At 41.6% G+C, this 19,650-nt stretch overlaps 1 protein-coding gene across 3 annotated transcripts in view; it reads left to right on the top strand.

Annotated features, from left to right (window-relative positions):
• nrp1a (neuropilin 1a) overlaps positions 1–19,650 on the top strand; it is a 113,173-nt gene that overhangs the window by 73,676 nt on the left and 19,847 nt on the right. For all 3 annotated transcript variants that reach the window (XM_079805948.1, XM_079805946.1, XM_079805947.1), the window contains 4 exons: positions 5,688–5,843; positions 11,072–11,216; positions 15,048–15,379; positions 16,399–16,543. In XM_079805948.1, coding sequence (XP_079662074.1) covers positions 5,688–5,843; positions 11,072–11,216; positions 15,048–15,379; positions 16,399–16,543 — 778 coding nt within the window. The remainder of the gene's footprint in view (positions 1–5,687; positions 5,844–11,071; positions 11,217–15,047; positions 15,380–16,398; positions 16,544–19,650) is intronic.

Raw genomic sequence — 19,650 nt, 5'->3', positions numbered from 1 at the left:
CACGAACGGCTTGCGGGACGCCATGTTCACCTGTTCCGGACCGGTAAACTACTTCTTCGCTCTTGCTTTCGACGGATTTAAGAACAATTACTCCAAGTCGCCCCCTGTCGTTTCACAGAATACTACAACGGCGCGCGCGTCGACTATAAACGCCTCGTCCGTTTGGGGGAGGAGCGCGCTCAGTTTGCGGAGCTCGCGCTGCGGAGCCAGGCGCGAGTATAACAGGGCCTTTATGCTACCGTGGAAGAGGTTCAGAAGCCAGCAGGATTGCGTTGATGTCTGAGGAAGTCTGTTTCTAAGACGGCCAGAATGTTCTATTGTCATCCGTGAGCTTATTGATGTCTTTGATGTCGGGCTAGTAATATTAACAAAGCATGACCGTGAACTTTATGATAACAGACCTCTAGCCAGACTCATACTGGAAATATACTTGCATAATGTTGCATATTGCAAGGATATTTAAAAAAAGACTTGGTTTTATACATTTGTAATTGATTGGATTGAGAAAAGTGTGGAAGTCAGAATTGTGTGATATAAAGTCAGAATTGTAATTATGAGATATAAAGTCAGAATTGTGCGATATAAAGTCAGAATTGCAAGATATAACTCCCAATTGCGACTTTATCACACAATTCTGACTTTATATCACACAATTCTGACTTTATATCTCACAATTCTGACTTTATATCTCATAATTCTGACTTTATATCTCATAATTCTGACTTTATATCTCACAATTCTGACTTTATATCTCACAATTCTGACTTTATATCTCACAATTCTGACTTTATATCACACAATTCTGACTTTATATCACAATTCTGACTTTATATCTCACAATTCTGACTTTATATCTCACAATTCTGACTTTATATCACACAATTCTGACTTTATATCACAATTCTGACTTTATATCTCACAATTCTGACTTTATATCTCATAATTCTGACTTTATCTCACAATTCTGACTTTATATCTTATAATTCTGACTATCTCACAATTCTGACTTTATCTCACAATTCTGACTTTATATCTCACAATTCTGACTTTATATCTCATAATTCTGACTTTATATCTCGCAATTCTGACTTTATATCACACAATTCTGACTTTATATCACAAAATTCTGACTTTATATCACACAATTCTGACTTTATATCTCATAGTTCTGACTTTATCTCACAATTCTGACATTATATCTCACAATTCTGACTTTATATCTTACATTTCTGACTTTATATCTCACAATTCTGACTTTATCTCACAATTCTGACTTTATATCTTACATTTCTGACTTTATATCTCATAATTCTGACTTTATATCACAATTCTGACTTTATATCTCACAATTCTGACTTTATATGATGCAATTCAGAGGAAAAAAGACAGAATTGTTTTATATAAAGTCAGAATTGTGTGATATGAAGTCAGAATTGCGAGATATAAAGTCGTAATTATCTTTTTTATTTTGTATTCTGTGGCGAAAACAAGCTTCGATAGAGAAGTGTCCAATATATCGCAGGTGTTTGAAGGAAATGGCTCTTTTTTAAACTTTTTTTCAGACTAGTTATTAGGTTTATTGTCTCAACTGTGGGAAATTTATATATATATATATATTCGCTTCACTTACATACCATCCTCCCCATTAGAGTGGCTTGGGTCATTGTTCTCTGGAAGAGCAGTAGATGATCACCACATGCATAATTTAAAACAATTAAAAATCCTTGAAGTTCTAAAAATAACGCCAGCTAATTCTGCCAGGTAAATTGGGTGATGAATGTGAGGTCTTCGAGGAGCCTATAGATCTCTCAGCTGGCAGTAATACAATTTTCATGAAAATGTGAATTAATTATACCTGTGGTTAATGGAATTTTAGAGGAGCTTTCGGAGTAACCAGGTGTCGTGGGATGGGATGGTGGGAGGAAGCCGTGGTTTGATGGATGAAGGAGAACTTTGCCCTGCGAAACCTGCCGTCCCACATTTGTGTTTGCTTTGACTGGGCCATCGCGCATCTGTCTGCTCAATGTCTTAGTTCCTCCTGGATAACCCGCACCAGATGGTGCTTGAGCCTTAGATACACAAGAGCAGTTGTGCTTTTAATGATTGACCAATGTGTGGATTTTCGTTGTCCACTAATATACAAGACAAGGGTGAACAAGACAAGAAAATAGGAGAAAAATATAATTTTTACAGACCTGAAATTGTATATAATCACCATCCTACAAGCACACTAAACAAAATAAACAGAATTATGAGTCTTTGCTAGGATGAGCACAACTGTCACAGCGAGCAGACATGTTTGACACTTGTTTAATTCAACGCAATTAGCATGAGAAGCTTCAGTGAGTGTGCACTAGGTTTAGGCAGATTCGATTTCTGCCACTCCTTAACATTCGGGCCGAGGGCAAGGCAAGAACTGTCCCCTCCTACACACACACACACACACACACACGGCTCTGATGTAATAAAACACACACTCTTTGTAAATGTAATTAGCTGTGAAAAATCTAAGCTGAGGTCCATACTTCACAGATGGTCAAAACGAGCAGGTTTTAACATGCCAGGGCTTTCCCATGACTGAATTATTAGAAGTAGTTACACTTAATGATATGTTTTTTATTCAATTTCACATTTTAGATCATTGGGCGTGATCTCATGAGAACGGCATGCGATAAGCATTATTTGATTTGTCTATTGAGTTGGATTTTACATAACATCCAAAAGTTGAAGAGAAGAATATAAAACGACATGATTTGCAGAGTCAGCTGGCTTTGAAAACGTCTGGATTGAAGTTCGGACACTTTCTCACAGACCGGCCATTATAAAACTGCACATTCACACTAGTGACTTATGCAATTACTCAGCTGGCCTGACCAGGTGCGGTTTCCACCGTTATAATATTTTCTTACCAGAAATGATATAATTCATCATTGTTTTGATTCTGTGGTCATGATATTTCAGATTTCAGAGTTGTTTGCTTAAAAAGGAAGCGTAATTCACTTTTGGAATGGCTTTTTTCTGGAAGCCAGAAAGTGGAGTTTCTCAGCCAGGGAATTCCCGTGAGAAACTGGGTTTTCCCTCAATCTCCTGTTTGTACTGTTTTGCTTTTAAAGTGTGTATTTTTATTTCTTGAGTTCAATATTTTCTCCTATCCCAGCTTAATACGCAGAGGCAACTATAAGTAAACCATATGCAGGTTGATTTCCCTGCTCTGTTTATTTAAGAATCCTGACCAGCCTGACATAGCAACAACTCAACCAATGGCGTGAGTTTGAGGCGGAACTAACTGATTGGCTGACCAATGCCAGACAGGGAGTATATTATCTTTTTAACTTTTTTAGTATCTTTCCTAGTGATTCATGCTGGACTCCAAACATTCACCTGCAGGCATCAGAGTCAGAGAAAGATACAGAAATATATCTGAACCAATTTCTGTTTGTTTTCAAATGTGTTTTGAGAGGTTAAATCCAGAATCTGGGCTAGTCGTCACAAAGACGTATGCACAGGTGCACTTTGGGCATGTCCGAATCCACTTTTGCAAGTTTAACAATGAAAAAACGGTTGACCTGCCCGGCTCGTGGTCCAAAAGGATTGCCCTCGTCTCTTAATGAGTCATGGTGTGTTTTGTCCGTAATAAACCAATCAGAGCCTCATCTCCCTTTCCCTTTAAAAGCCAATTGTGCTGCACCATGAGAGGATTCACTATTTACATGAGGAGAGACTGAACGCTAGCCTAGAAATCTAGACGCACACTAACGACAGCAAATCTAATTTGCAGTCAGGGTAGTCTAGCAACTCTCCGTTGGCTTGCGAGCTGGAAAAACCTAACTCTGGTCAGGCCAATCACATCGTGTATAGAGTCGATGGGTGGGCTTAACATAAGGATGGTAGAGTTGCCGTGGTTCCGCGTGCTACTCGTAAACAAAGAAGCTGACGAACAGCGGTCTTTCGAAACGGCTTTGGCCGCGACTCTGGAAGACTTTGAGTTCAGCTTTTCTTTTAGAAAAGAACAAAGAACGCACTGAAGTCATTCTTAAGAAAGGAAGATGTGTTTGGAGTTTTGCTGTTTGAATCCATCAACTAGCTCCGCTTCGCCTTCTTCGTTGCTCTGGTTGGTTGTAGCTCTATCCTATTGCGTGTAGAGGGAATTTGAAAGACAGTCGTTTATCCCGCCCCTCGGATTGAGCCCTGCCAATGGTGAGTTCCCAGACCCAACATCTTGATGTGGCTCTGGCTTATCAGGCTAACTGAACGCTTCTCCAGGGAGGAATCCTTTTATTTTTAATATTTAAAAATGTGTGTGTGCTGCTGCCGGCTTAATACGCAGAGACAACTATAAGTAAACCATATGCAGGTTGATTTCCCTGCTCTGTTTATTTAAGAATCCTGACCAGCCTGACATAGCAACAACTTAACCAATGGCGTGAGTTTGAGGCGGAACTAACTGATTGGCGGACCAATGCCAGACAGGGAGTATATTATCTTTTTAAGATCTTTTTTTCTTTTATAGTATCTTTTCTAGTGATACACCCTCTGTGTGTAATAATCAGATTGTGTGTGTGTTGTGCTCCGCCTATAGGCTCATATCACTAACACACTCTTTAAATAACACACAAATACTGCACTATTGACTTTAGAGCAGGTGTGTGTTGGTCAATGGTCAGTGGTTTTCAGTTCCTCCAATAGCAGCTCCAGCAATGCTCCTGATCACACCTGGAGTTCAGACCAGATGCCCATGGGGGAACAGATGAGCAGTGCATTTGATATTTAAACAACGAGGAGCTGGACGTGAACATGAGAACTGCGTCGAGCTGAAACGTGAAAAAAAAAAACGTGCCTGGCGTCATATTGATAGTGCCCATAATGTTTGTTGAAATCCATACTTGATTGGTTGCAAGGGTCATGTATAGAAAGGATTGCTGTTGTAAAATGCATAAAGTGCTTAATAAATCACGAGGCGCTCATTAGTTCTGATCTGCGATCAGCTGGTGTGAAGGAAACTGATTCTTTCTTCAGCCATGCTTTCTGATCTCGGATCACTGGCTGCTCCACAGCTCTCTTATCTTCCTTCCATGTATATTTTAGCATAGCCAGAACATCAGATCCGCACTCATTCAGACTTCAGAAACAAAGACCTTATTTTTAATACCGTTATACTATGGGGTACAATAGGGAACAGACCGAGTTTGCACTTCTACGCTAAATGAGTTTGAGATTAGCAAAACCATTACGTTTTCCATCGTGTTTATCACAGCTCTGATATTCCTGGACTTGGCCAAATCACAGACAGCTTCGTCCACATTTTCTCTTCCATCTTCCAGTAACCCCTGACCGCCTCTCAGACGCACTCACGGGAATGACCTCAGAACTCATGACTTCTTTATGAAGCATTCATTTTTCAATACAGCACACGTCTGAAATACACGTTTCCTTTCAAACGATTTTTTTTCTTCCCCCATGAAGTTAAATATCCTTCCTCATCCAATAAACTCTTGTCTCCCGTTCAGGAAATTAAATCGTCACATTGACTTTGGTTTATTAAATTGGGATTCATTAAAATTAATCTTTCATTCGAATATTCACCTGGGGTCTTATGAGCTCAATATGTGACACGCGATAAGCCACTTTTAAAGTGATACTCCCTCTGTTCTGAGCAATATAGAAGTAATATGGTTCTCTCTCCTCAGGTTGATCTTGGATTCCTGCGCTTTGTCTCGGCAATCGGCATACAGGGAGCCATCTCTCAGGAGACCAATAAGAAGTACTATGTGAAGTCCTACAAGGTGGATGTGAGCTCGAACGGAGAAGACTGGATAACTATTAAGGATGGCCCAAAACAGAAGGTGACTTATTTTATTATTTTCATGGTCATGAACGGCATTGTTTTATAATGTTTCCTGGTGTGCACTTATAATGTTAGTATGATTTTTACTTCAAAAATGGTCATAATTTACTGCATTTTTCTACCTTGATTTTAGCCTTTAGAGACTTCAGTGTAACTGCTGTGCTTGGCTGACATTTTTGGATATGAAATAGCTAGTATTACACTAGGAACTCTCTTGAAAACCTTTAGCACATTTTATTAGCAGGCATTCGAAGGAACACAGTTACTCGCATGTTGTGGCGTTACTGTCGAGTCCATATCGTAAAGGTCTGTTTGCAAAGCCTGCGCCGAAATTGCGACTGATTTCCCAAAGAATCCACAGTGAAATGTAGCGAACACAAATAAATAATGCTCGACTGAGACATTCACATTGTTGAGAATAAATCAGCTCATTCCTAGCATTAGGATCCTTTGGAAGGTGATGTTATTTTTAGTCGTTCTTCTCTCCTCGTCATCTCACTAACACTCAGTGGGCGGGGCCAAAGTTCTGATGATGACATAGACGTTGATCTTCTTCGTCTTTCAACATCTGTTTTTTGGTTTGAAAAAGAGGCATTGAACTGATTTAACCAGTTGGCTTGTCGGGCCACAGAAACAAGAAGCTTTATTTAAGAACTACTATATGCCTTAAATTCATTACTGTAAACACATTGTTCTTAGAAACTAAACAACAGGTCAAAAGGGTTTTCTTCTGTGGAAATAGAGCGCTCGATAACGCTTTACTCATTTCCCAACCGCAAAATATTTGACATATTCATATAACAATGAAATAGTGTTAGAATGTCCTGGTAAGAGCTCAGGTTTGGGTCTGTACAGCTCATTTTCCACCAAACGATAAAGAGGTCTTTATTTTCTCAGAAATAATCCCTAACTAGGTACGTTTCCAGAGCTCCTTGGCAGGAAGCCCTGTAAACATCTTGCGTTGTGGCGCTGTCACCGTGTGCATTCGTTACACCAATCCACGCTCCAGCTCCAGACGGGAATGCCACGCTCATGTGTTCTGCAGGGCTTGTGTTTCTCTGACTCCATTATGTGCCCGGTGTGGTATGTTAATCCGCCCTCTTAAAAGACTGCAAGCACTGTAAAAACTCTCCAACTCCAAAGCCACCACAGTAGTCTGACTGATTTTCTTTTTTCCCTTTTAAGGAATGATGTCAACATTTGCGGTAGGGCTTTTTTTCATTGAAAGGAAAGAACAAAAGAGTTAATAAACAGAGAGTGGCTAATTGAGAGAGTGAGAGGAGGAGGAGGCATTCTGGGAAGGTTTAGTAGGTTTGGAGTGTTTGAACAGCTGGTTGGACGCACTTGAGCACGTGACTCATTGAATGAGGACCAAGGAGACGCTGATCGATTGGCCATCGAGTGAGCTGACTCTAATGTGTCCCTCAACACAGAACCGTTAACTACAGGAAGACATGCCTGTTACGTCTGACACACTGGCTGTCTCTCGAGCTACCTACATAGACAGCATTATGGGGATCATAGCCAAGACTAAAGTGCATGTGGACCTCATTAAACCTGTCAAGAACAGAAAAAAAGTGTTAAAAACATTTTCTCCCCAAAATCAAATGCAAACAACTCCAGTGTAATGTAAAAATATTGCATATATTATACAGCATATATAACTCATGCTGATTTAAATGACTTTTAATTACTTTTTAATCATTAAAATAATGTCACAATGCAAATCTGAAATCTCTGGACGCTTGTTTCCGCCACTGAATAAAACATTAAAAAGTTCATTGCGACTTTTTATCTTGCAGTTGTGAGTTAACATCTCAGAAGTCAGACTTTTTTTCTCAGAATTGCGTGATGTAAACTCGCTATTTCAAGATATAAAGTCGAAATTGCATGATATAAAGTTATAAAGCAAGTTTTTCCTCACAATTGAGAGTTTATATCTCATAAATCTGAGAAAAGGAGTCAGGATTGCGTGATATAAACTTGAAATTGCAAGAAAAAAGGTCAGAATTGCGAGTTATAAATTTGCAATTGTGAGGGGAAAAAGGCAGAATTGTCTTTTAAAAGGTTTTATTCTGCGGCATAAACGTTTCTTGCTAAATATAATTTCTTTTTCCTTTTCTCTTGATTCTGATGCTGAATGATCCAAAGATTGATAGGTTTTGACTCTTCCAGCGTGTAAAGTTTTGCTCATTTGCGAGCACAGGATGTGTTCATATGCATGTTTATGTCTGCTTGGCAGACTTGCTCCAACAATACAAGTTTTGAAACAGACCTGTCAAGCTCAGCAAGCCAATTAGACGGTTACGTACGTGTGTGTGTGTGTGTGTGTGTGTGTGTGTGTGTGTGTGTGTGTGTGTGTGTGTGTGTGTGTGTGTGTGCCTACACATCTTTATGCTTGGAAGTAACAGTGAGCTTAAATATACCCAAAGGCCCAATTTCTATGTCAACCCTCAACTAAAGTACACTGTTCTCTTTTTAGAGCGTGAATTTTTAAGGTGCGGTGCCTTGTTTCTGTCTGCTTGGCTCTAAAGTGCTTTTGTGAGGTGAGGGCCCATTTACAGACTGCTGAAACAGCAGTTCGACTGTAGGGTTGCTGCACAAAGGAAAGCCTTTTTACTACTTAGAGCAGTAGGGCAGAGCATTGGCGTGACATTTAAAGATAGTGGATGGCTCCTCATGTGTCTCCCTCCCAGACACACACGTTTGGAAAAGTAGCGCCCAGGGACACGATTAGCAGCACGGATTCTGGGATAGACGGATGGCTGAATGCCCCGACTTCGACTAAGCAACACTTGGCCATCCTGTACGGCTTTTGAGTTTGACCTCGTCTTGTTTAGTATTGTGTATTGAATGTACTGATATTACAGAAAAACACTGAGAGAGAGAGTGGTTCCCAAAGCGTTAGTGTGGTCAAGATTGACCAAAATGGCAGCAACCGCAATATGAATATACACTCACCTAAAGGATTATTAGGAACACATACTAATACTGTGTTTGACCCCCTTTCGCCTTCAGAACTGCCTTAATTCTACGTGGCATTGATTCAACAAGGTGCTGAAAGCATTCTTTAGAAATGTTGGCCCATATTGATAGGAGAGCATCTTGCAGTTGATGGAGATTTGTGGGATGCACATCCAGGGCACGAAGCTCCCGTTCCACCACATCCCAAAGATGCTCTATTGGGTTGAGATCTGGTGACTGTGGGGGCCATTTTAGTTCAGTGAACTCATTGTCATGTTCAAGAAACCAATTTGAAATGATTGGAGCTTTGTGACGGTGCATTATCCTGCTGGAAGTAGCCATCAGAGGATGGGGACATGGTGCTCATAAAGGGATGGACATGGTCATCAACAATGCTCAGGTAGGCCGTGGCATTTAAACCATGCCCAATTGGCACTAAGGGGCCTAAAGTGTTCCAAGAAAACATCCCCCACACCATTACACCCCCACCACCAGCCTGCACAGTGGTAACAAGGCATGATGTATCCATGTTCTCATTCTGTTTACGCCAAATTCTGACTCTGATTGTCGCCTCTTTTTCCTATTTGTAGTGGAGATGAGTGGTCCCCGGTGGGGTCTTCTGCTGTTGTAGCCCATCCGCCTCAAGGTTGTGCGTGTTGTGGCTTCACAAATGCTTTGCTGCATAGCTCGGTTGTAACGAGTGGTTATTTCAGTCAAAGTTGCTCTTCTATCAGCTTGAATCAGTCGGCCCATTCTCCTCTGACCTCTAGCATCAACAAGGCATTTTCTCCCACAGGACTGCCGCATACTGGATGTTTTTCCTTTTTCACACCATTCTTTGTAAACCCTAGAAATGGTTGTGTGTGAAAATCCCAGTAACTGAGCAGATTGTGGAATACTCAGACCGGCCCGTCTGGAACCAACAACCATGCCACGCTCAAAATTGCTTAAATCACCTTTCTTTCCCATTCTGACATTCAGTGTGGAGTTCAGGAGATTGTCTTGACCAGGACCACACCCCTAAATGCATTGAAGCAACTGCTATGTGATTGGTTGATTAGATAATTGCATTAATGAGAAATTGAACAGGTGTTCCTAATAATCCTTTAGGTGAGTGTAGTTCGCATAATACTATAAATAATCAATACTATGTAATACTATAAAATCAGCTTTCAAACGATGAGCTCTTGGCTCAGGTCAGTGGCATTAGTCAAATTCCCATATTTCCTTTAGGCAATCAGACATGATGCTATCAGCAATTGACCGTTCGCAAAGACCTGCCCCCTTTAGTTACTGTTGCTATGTCCGACAAGCCATGGCGCTCTCACGCCACACACACATGTGCTCAAATAGGGAAAAATGCATCGCGGAGCAAAGAGGACACTGACAACACGCCGACAGACAGGACAGAACAAGTTACTTTTGATATGAAACAGTCTCAACTTTGAAATTGTCATTTTTGAAAAGAAATTTAAACCGTTTTGTGGCTCTTTAATGTGTGGTGATCGCAGCTCAGTTAAAGCTGCTCGTGAACCGATTATCTCTTCCTTGTAGTTCATTGATGAGCACGAAATAAACATGAATGAACACTAAAAGAAATGTTGTTTCAACCGCGGAAAGACGACCAAGTCCACCGACGTTAATCTGCTAACTCTCCTCACTGCTTTGTCGGACAAAATGGCAGATTCGGCGATGTGATTGGTCAATCAAACTTGCGGCGAAGGGTGAATTGTAGTTCATCACAACTCTCCTCTGAGTTTGCCTCATCTTTAGAGCAAAAAATCAGGAATTGAGGAAGTGAAGGAGAGAACCTTCAAGATGTAGCTTACTTTTATACAGTGACAAGATGCTGTGTACAACAAGGTTGCTTTCATTTATCTTTCTTGTAGCACATTTCCAGATCCTCCCTTCACAGAGAACATGTGCTAGCTGTCAGCAAGTATCAGTGCCCATGGACATAGCACAATTTGATTCATCGTCACGTCTGTTGAAACAACAACAGAGGCCATTGTATAACTGAAGCGTCCAAGAACTTGTAACCCAGACTCTGACATCACAAAGTGGCTTTTGTTTTGAAACACAGTCGGCTCCAGAGATAATTCGATTCAGGCTCTATTTAGGTTGTCCCATTTGAAGACGCTGATCTAAACACATTCCTGTCATTTCTCTCTGTTTCTAGGGCAGAGTCCCAGGGCACAACGGTCTATCCTCGGTGGCTCCCTTAAACAAACCATGTTAATAATTAATGTGTTTGTTCTTTAGATTTTCCAGGGTAACACCAACCCTTCCGATGTAGCGAAAGCCGCGTTCCCCAAGCCCACGTTGACGCGATACCTCCGGATCCGACCCTACTCCTGGGAAGCCGGCATCGCCCTGCGGTTCGAGGTGTATGGATGCAAAATCTCAGGTTGGTTCCAAAAGAATCTGGTTCGTTTCACAGTCCTCAAAACAAGCTGTCAACAGCACAACTGGCATGCATCACAAATTCAGTTTAGAAGCAGAGTGTTAATTCAGATGTAGAAGCAGTGTTTTGTCAACACACCACTCCATCATGATCTTTCAATTAGATGGTTTACGTTTTGCTTGCTTTGGAGGCAGGCGTACGGAGAAGTGTTTATTCATGCCTCTGAAAGCCATGTGCGTAATAATCAAGGGGCTTTTGCGTTGTGTGTTCACGTCGACGAAAAGGACCGTGTATTCATGTTTACCCCACGTTTGGATGTACTTCATACAAAATGAATGGCGTGCACAGCATGCACGGCTGCTGCTGCAACCTCTCCACATCTACCCCAATCCTCCTCTGAGCTTTAACCTCTCACACGCACAGATGTACATATTGCACATGCAATCGGCGAGATCTACACCCACCAGCCGCAGTCAGGCCCAGCTGGCCCTAGCCTCATTTGCATACTCATCTGCATGTTTTGGCATGGCTCCACCCTACAGAGCTTTGATTGCAAAGGCTTTCGTATCATCAGCGCCTCCCCGCTGAGAACATTTCCTCGTGTGTAGGAGGAGGGCGAGTGTGTTTGCAATCACGCGCCGTCTTTCAGCTTTACATTCCGCATGCATAGGGGGCGTATTTTTAGACTCTGTGCGTGTGTACACAGATTTAGTGCTGGTTGTATACTTGTGTGTGTGTCTGTGTGCGGTTCACCGCAGTTCTGGAGCACAGCTGTTGCAGTCATGTTTTGGATGGGTGAACAGACCGCATTCTAAACACATCACAAGAGTGGAGGCTCCCAGTGACATCATCAGTGTGCATCGGGCTCCCTTGTGATGATACGGCCAAGCTGGGCGACTGATTAGAAAAGAATGTCCCCCTAGTTTCACTAACTAACAAGAACACCATGGTATTACTACTGTATGTTTTTGGACAAGGTACACTATTGGTACACCAAATTTAGGTCAAATGTGGACCAACCCAACTGTTGGGTTAAATTTTAAATGACATTTTTAACCCATTGGTTGGGTTTGTCCATATTTGACCCAAATTTGGGTTGAAACAACCCAGCATTTTTTAGAGTGTACCATGTTAAAAATGTATGTTCCATGTTTTTGGGATATTTAGTAGGATATACCACCAAGAATACCATAGTGTATGTCCAAACACCGCAACCAAGCAACAGCCGTCATTTCACCGTCTCAGTTAACTATACACTCTAAAAAATGCTGGGGTAAAACCAACCCAAGTTGGGTTGAAAATGGACAAACCCAGCAATCGGGTTGTTTTAACCCAGTGGTTGATATAAATGTTTGCCCATCCTGCTGGGTAGTTTTATTTAACTCAACTATTGTTTAAAAATTACTGTATTGCTTGCTTAAAATGAACATTTAATTTATAAAAATACAAAATGTACATTTTTAATATATTTAATAAATTAACATTATTAATAAGTTTAATTAATAATAATTAAACTATAAACATTTATTAAATTGCTTATTATTAAATGTTCACCTTTTGATTATTATTGTTGCTTCTAGTAATTATGAGTCAATAGTACAATAGTTGGGTTAAATAAAACTACCCAGCAGGTTGGGCAAACATTTAACAACCCAATCGCTGGGTTTATCCATTTTCAACCCAACTCGGGTTGTTTTTAAGAGTGTATAGACCCGATATAGTCCGGCTATGAGTAACCCACTTCTAGCCAAAATACGTTTGAATTTTGTTACATGTCGTTTTTGCCAAAATAACTTGCAAGATATATGATATTCCATCATGTATGCAAAGTCAATAGTGATTACGAGGTGCTTGGTTTCATTTCTTTGACATGTTCATGTTCTAGATGACTAGTCTATTCTTGGGCTATGGGGAGACGACTATTACATTTTCACTGACCCCAAATTTTGCCTTGTGTTTGGACGGCTATTAGACATCTTTTAAACGCAAAATTGCTTGCTGGGACCCTGAAGGAGCATATAAACACCCTTATATTAGTGCCAAGGTATAGGTCAAAATGCCATAGTATTACTATGTGATAGTACTTTGTGCAAGGGCATATACCAAGGAAATGTGCTTGTTAGATACTAATATGATAACCATGGTAAGTATTAAAGTACCATGGTATTACCTTGACTTTACCTAGGGACTATTCCTGAGCACTATGATTGTTAACACTGTACCTCGACACACACAGAGGATGCCAGAAGGTGGTCTTGTGCACAGTTCGGGTCTGATAGGCTTTCCACATCCACACAACCATTAATAAACTTCCTCCCGCTGTTTGTAAATAAAACCATCTGTGTGTGTGGTCATCCAGACCAAACCATTAGATGAAACATGTGATACACATGAACCAGTCCACCCTCAGGGTGTGTCTGTCAGGGTCTACCACACCAGGAGCTTCTACCAAGCATCCCCATCTGAGATCCATAAACAGGTCCGGAAGACAGTGCCAGCCAGCGGATTGAAAATAAACTTGGTTGGCTTCCAAACTTTGAGGTCCAGGCACCCCAGTGCAGATCTTTTTCATTCAGGTCCCGAAACAATTTGGCACGCATATATCAGAAATTATACACAGAGACATCTTGCAAATCTGGCTAGGGTATGAGAAACCCAACCCTGGCTGTTCATCCACAAACAAACAAAGGGAAAATCAAAGTCCCATGCATTTGTTGTTTTAGGAGCCTGGAACTCACATTTGGACTCCTGAAGGGGGTCACAGACAAGTGCTCTTTCCGTTCCAGAACTACAGAGGAAGTTCCCTACATCAGTACAAAGGCTGTGTTGTGAATGAAAACTCTGTTCTGGTGGTATTTCACGGGACATTAGGTCCATCTGTGACTAGTCCAAGATTGTCTCTGACGCTTTCCTGCTCCACGGGTGCTGATCGTAGATTATGGTATCGCTGGCAGGTCACGAATCCCACAGCGTTTGGAGAAGGTACGGAAGTCGTGACTGTCAAGTCATGTCTGATCATTTCCTTCAAACTCAACACGCCTTTACCTAAAAGTAGCAAAGCGTGAAAAACCTTATTATCAACGCTGGAACAAAGGAAGTCAGTTTGGAGAGATGAAGACAGATTACGGTGAATAAGAAAGCAAGTTAAAAACAAGTGGAGCAAGCCTGAAGATGAGCGCGAGAAACGAAAGGTAGAAGCTCTAGAGAAAGGCTTTAATTAGGTAGCTCGAGAAGAGGTAATGCACAAGGTCACTGGTGAAAGGAAGATGGAGAGAGAGAAACAAAGAGAACAAGAGGTTTCTTATCTCTTCTGTCCACTTCATCTGTCTTTCCTGTGCAGTGAATGTCTTTCCTTCTCTCTTTGTTCAGCCTCTTTATGGCCTGTGACCTCTTTAGGTTGATGGTAAGAATGTTTCCCAGCTCACTGAGACGTGACCGTTTCTACCAAGTTCATCATTTTCTCTCTCTCTTTTACTCCGACTCAACCACTCACAGCTAATCTAATCTTTCGTAGACACTTCCAGCAATTATCATTCAAGTATTCCACTATGTACTCAAACAACTCTCTCTTTATCCGTGTCCATGTGTTTTATTGGCATGACAAATAATGGTACATTTGTTTTGCCACAGCAGTGGCAGGTTAGACAACAATCTAACCCAAGATATGGCTGGTTCGCTTAGCCCCTGCCGGTGTGAGCCATAACTACACAATCTGGGTCCAAATCTTCTTTCTCCATTGATCGCCATGCAAAGGTTTTTTGAATGATGCACTTAGGATAGTCACTAGTAAAGGGTTTAAAATGTCAATCTAACACTCTCTTTGTCCCTCAACAGAATACCCATGTTCGGGAATGATGGGAATGGTCTCAGGCCTCATCGCAGACTCTCAGATCACAGTCTCATCCCACTCTGAGCGCACATGGGTGTCAGAGAACGCCCGTCTGCTGACCAGCCGTTCGGGATGGACGCTGTTATCACAGCCCCAGCCATACGTGGACGAGTGGCTACAGATAGATTTGGGCGAGGAGAAATTGGTCAGAGGCTTGATCATCCAGGGGGGCAAACACCGTGATAACAAGGTCTTCATGAAGAAGTTTCGGCTGGGCTACAGCAACAACGGATCCGACTGGAAAATGGTGATGGATGCTACTGGCAACAAGCCCAAGGTAAGATAAAGGGAAGCTGGAAGGTAGTTGGACATAAAGTATCATTTAGAATGGTTGTGAATCTCTATAAGTGCAAGTCTGAAAATCTGGAGCTATAATGTATTCCTCCCAAAGTCTTTAGATGGACAGAGGAGAGAATGACAATAATTAGACTAATGCTGTGAGCACAGTATTGGGGAAATGTCCCAAATGCATTCAGCAATACTACTAATGAATTTAGCCCTAACAACAGTCGTAAGGCAAAGCAAAATAACGTTATGCATATGTAAGGGATGATGTACGGTCAGGCAACTGCACATGATCCTGTTTGGTTTCAAACCAAAATAGCAAGGAGGGATATTAGAAACATAAAAACAGATCAGATAATGAGGACAATGATCAATTACATAGTGTAGTGCTCATTGGGATCATGGTCATCATACATAACAAATTTGACATCTTTTTTTTTTGGTGCCTTATCCCCTATCAAAAAAGTGAACCCTTTCATATCTCTTCTTTAGCTTGAAGGCCAAACAGAGACATGATGGCCATTAATGTTCTTTCATGACTCCTCATCTTGTTCTGTGCCTTTGTTACCCCTGGCGAGTGTCTTTCTGTCTCTGCCTCCTTTTTTCTGTCTGTCTCCTGTGGTACCTTGTGTCTGGGTTGTAAGACTTCAGAAGTGTGAAGTCAAAGGCTGATGCTTTTGAAAGGCTGTGCATCCTCCTGTCGTAGACTGCAGTGTTAGCCCGCAGCCTTTTTATTTTTTGAGCTAGCTCAGCCGTACGATGTCAGAAGTAAAGTTGAAGACTTTCTTTTCTCCAGTGGTTTGTTGCATTAGACATACAGCAGTGCCCAAGTTGAGAAAGGTGTGAGCCCTCTCACTCGTTCCCTTTCATTAAATCTCTGTTCTCTGCTTTCCCCGTCAGACTACTCTTAATAAAACTTTCCCCTTTATCTTTTTCCCTTTTTATCTTTCCAAGTTCTCTGTCTGCTTGACTGCTGACTGTTGTCTTAAACTCTGCCATTGTTCTTGGCAGATTTTGGAGGGGAATTTGAACTATGACACGCCAGCATTGAGGACGGTGGAGCCTATATTGACACGCTTTGTTAGGGTGTACCCGGACAGAGCCACTCCTGCTGGGATGGGACTTAGACTGGAACTCCTGGGCTGTGAAATGGAAGGTAAGTTGAAAACTCATTCACACATAACCACTCATTCATGAGCGTGATTTCACCAAGTACATGTTCTTGGATCACCATTTTGGAACAACATTCAAATCAAACAATCAGGGGTGTGTTTCCCAAAAGCATCGTTAGCCAACTATGGTCGCAAGTTGCTCGTTATCAACATAATTCAACGAGTCTGTGTTTCCCGAAACCATAGTTCCGACGAACATTTGCAAACAGCGTTGCAAACTTGTGTGGTTTTGAAGCAGAGTTTTTACATTTTGTATAATCTATATCTTTTATTTCGTATACATACAAATGGAATTTACGTCTTTTAGTTTGTCAAGAGATTTAAAGTGTGCATGTGCGTACGTGTTCTATTATTGAATCTGGAAATAAAGCAAAATTAAGAAAATGAGAAAAATTACTCCTCAGATGCCATGTCCATAATTTATAGCAAAAAATCTAGCATGAATTCGATCTCAAACTAATTCATTAGAAGCAGTTATTGGTCAGGTGGAACCGGGGATTGAACCACCAACCTTCCAGTTTGTAGACAACCTATATGAACCACTGAGCCACCCTACTATGGTAGTGAGTAACGTCTTTGTACAGGAAACTCACCCCAGATTTGTTAGGCTTACAACCAGGGGTTAGGTGCTTCTACATCAGTGTTATTCACATATTATTTCCCTCTGATTTTAAGGATAACTTATGGGTAGGGATAGGGTTAGGACTACATTTTCAGACAGGAATGTTGTTCCCAGACCAGCTAAATATGTTGAACCAGGAACATGTCTTAGTTGGGAAAATCACAGTGACCCATTCATACTGCTAAAAAAGTAGTGACGCTACTAACTTAAGTACATTTTTCAGTCACATAACAGTTGCTCAGCTGTTTTCAAGTTAGCCAAGTGCAGCGAGTTAATTATTCGTAGCATTTTGAACAGCACATTTGGCACATTTTTGTCTCCCTGCATTGCGCACACAGATTTGTAGTCAAGCAAGCCAAGACAGTAATCTCATATGTACCATTGGGACGTGAATCATAATCTGGGGTGCGTTTCCCGTACAATGACATAACTCGCTGCTTTACTACCATAGTACGATGCATAATTGAAGAAATAAACTAGCTAGTCATGGCTGTTTCCCAAAACCATATTGTCGCAAATTGGTGGTTAATGCCAGAGAAATTACGGACATGGCATCTGAGGGCTAATTCTTCTCAGTTATTTTGCTTTATTTCCACATTTAATCATAGGCTCGTTCTTACGTACTAGAGCATGTACACACTCTTCAATTCACGAGTTCGCACTTACATATCATTTATAGAGAGTAATTTAATGCGTATTTGGCGTGCTGTCCGGGGGGAGGGCTTCAAGCTCGGATTTAGGCCCGAACTCAGAGTACCCGCCGTATATGTAAGTGGTTTAGAGTAAAAATTGTGTTGAAGGGGTGGTGGAGGGTTGCTGATAACTGTCAACAAACAGAGGTAGGACTGCTGCGTATATATATATATACACACCTCTATTGTTGATTGGCTGACTGCTTTCCACCTGTGTCAATTATCTGAACGTGCTTCTCCCGAACCTTGTTAATAAAACATCATATCTCTTGACAAGCTAAAAGATGTAGGTGACATTTGTAAAACATAGATTGTACTGAATGTCAGCTTGCTTATTTTGCTCAAGATAAGGATTTATTAGGTCCACATGTCATGCAAACAATAAACTGAGCTTCTAACCACAGGTCGAGAGCAGTCATTCCAACCACACAAGTTTGAGATGCTGTTCGTTGGAACAGGAAATGCCGACCTGTTAAACTATTCTGATAACAACGTAACTTGCGACCATAGTTGGCTAACAATGCTTTTGGGAAACACGAAACTGGTTGTCGAGATAATTCACTGATTCATTGTGCCCATGCTAATTTCTTTCTTAAATAACTTCACTGTTACTCTTTGCTAATACCTTACACCCAGCTGAGAAACCCAGTTGAACTTTTTGCTAAACTAACGGCTATTATGGGTAGCTTTATATTTCCCAAGTAGCTTCCACAACAGAGATTCATTCACATAACGGACCCGCTCAACTCTAAAGACATATTGTCTAAAGCAAGTGGCGTTTTGAAGGTCCTCGAGTGTGTGGTCTTATAGTACAGATGCTGTTTCATTGAATTTGGACTTATCCACTCAGGAGAACAGGATAGGGTATGGCTTAGCTTTCTTCATAATTACTTGTCCCGTCGATGCGGCATCAAAGGATGTCTCCAACCCAGAAAAGCAGGGGCCTGCGACACTCCTAAATAACAGGGGCCCTCACAGCTGGAGATAATCTTTGGTCCACCTGCCTTGAAGGATTACGGAAAGGTCCTTGATGTCTTCCCCTCTGTCTTACTTTCTGAATTAGTTTAGCTCTGATGGGGTGTGTGTGTGTTTTCTGTTGAGGCAGCGTTAAGTGGATTTACATATTGGATTTCTAAGAGACTGTGAGACTTGCTTGTGTAAGCCACAGCATCCCACCGGGAGCTTTAGTCAGATGATAATGCTTGTTTTCACTTTTAATGCCAGCACAGTCCAACACTCTGTACATAAATTCACCCAATTCCTTTCTCCGTCTTAGTTAAAACTCTCCCTGACCCCTTACGTACACACACACACACACTCCTAACAGCGGGGCGCCAAGTCCTAGCAGGAGTGTGCGATCAACAATGCTGTCCAGAGCCAGCATGATGACCTCTCCGCGACCCCTCGGCTTTAGAGACTCTCTTTAAAATGCCCTCAGATCACCCGCACAGCTTACACTACAGCTCCCGTTTCCCCCTGCTCATTTTTCCCCTCCTTCTATCCCGGGAAAGCCCAACAGGCTTATGGGCAGCTCATTACAAGCTGAGAGTAAACACAGGGCTTTAGGCAGATGTAGGCAAAGGCCACATCCAAAGGGGCACATGCAGCCGTAATGAGAGGACACAGCCGTTTCTGAGAGCTGTACGGGCCCAGGGTGGAGCATAACATCCTCAACCCTGCAGCCGAAACCCCAGCACCCAGAGTCACGCACAGGACTCCATCAAAGGCTACAGACTTGGAAAGACTACAGAAAGAGCATCATCATTAAGATGATTTG

This window comes from Gobio gobio (genome assembly GCF_949357685.1).
Source record: "Gobio gobio genome assembly, chromosome: 23".
NCBI classification, from domain to species: Eukaryota; Metazoa; Chordata; class Actinopteri; order Cypriniformes; family Gobionidae; genus Gobio; species Gobio gobio.
The sequence above is the reverse complement of the archived record's forward strand: the minus strand, read 5'-3'. Positions and strand labels throughout refer to the sequence as shown.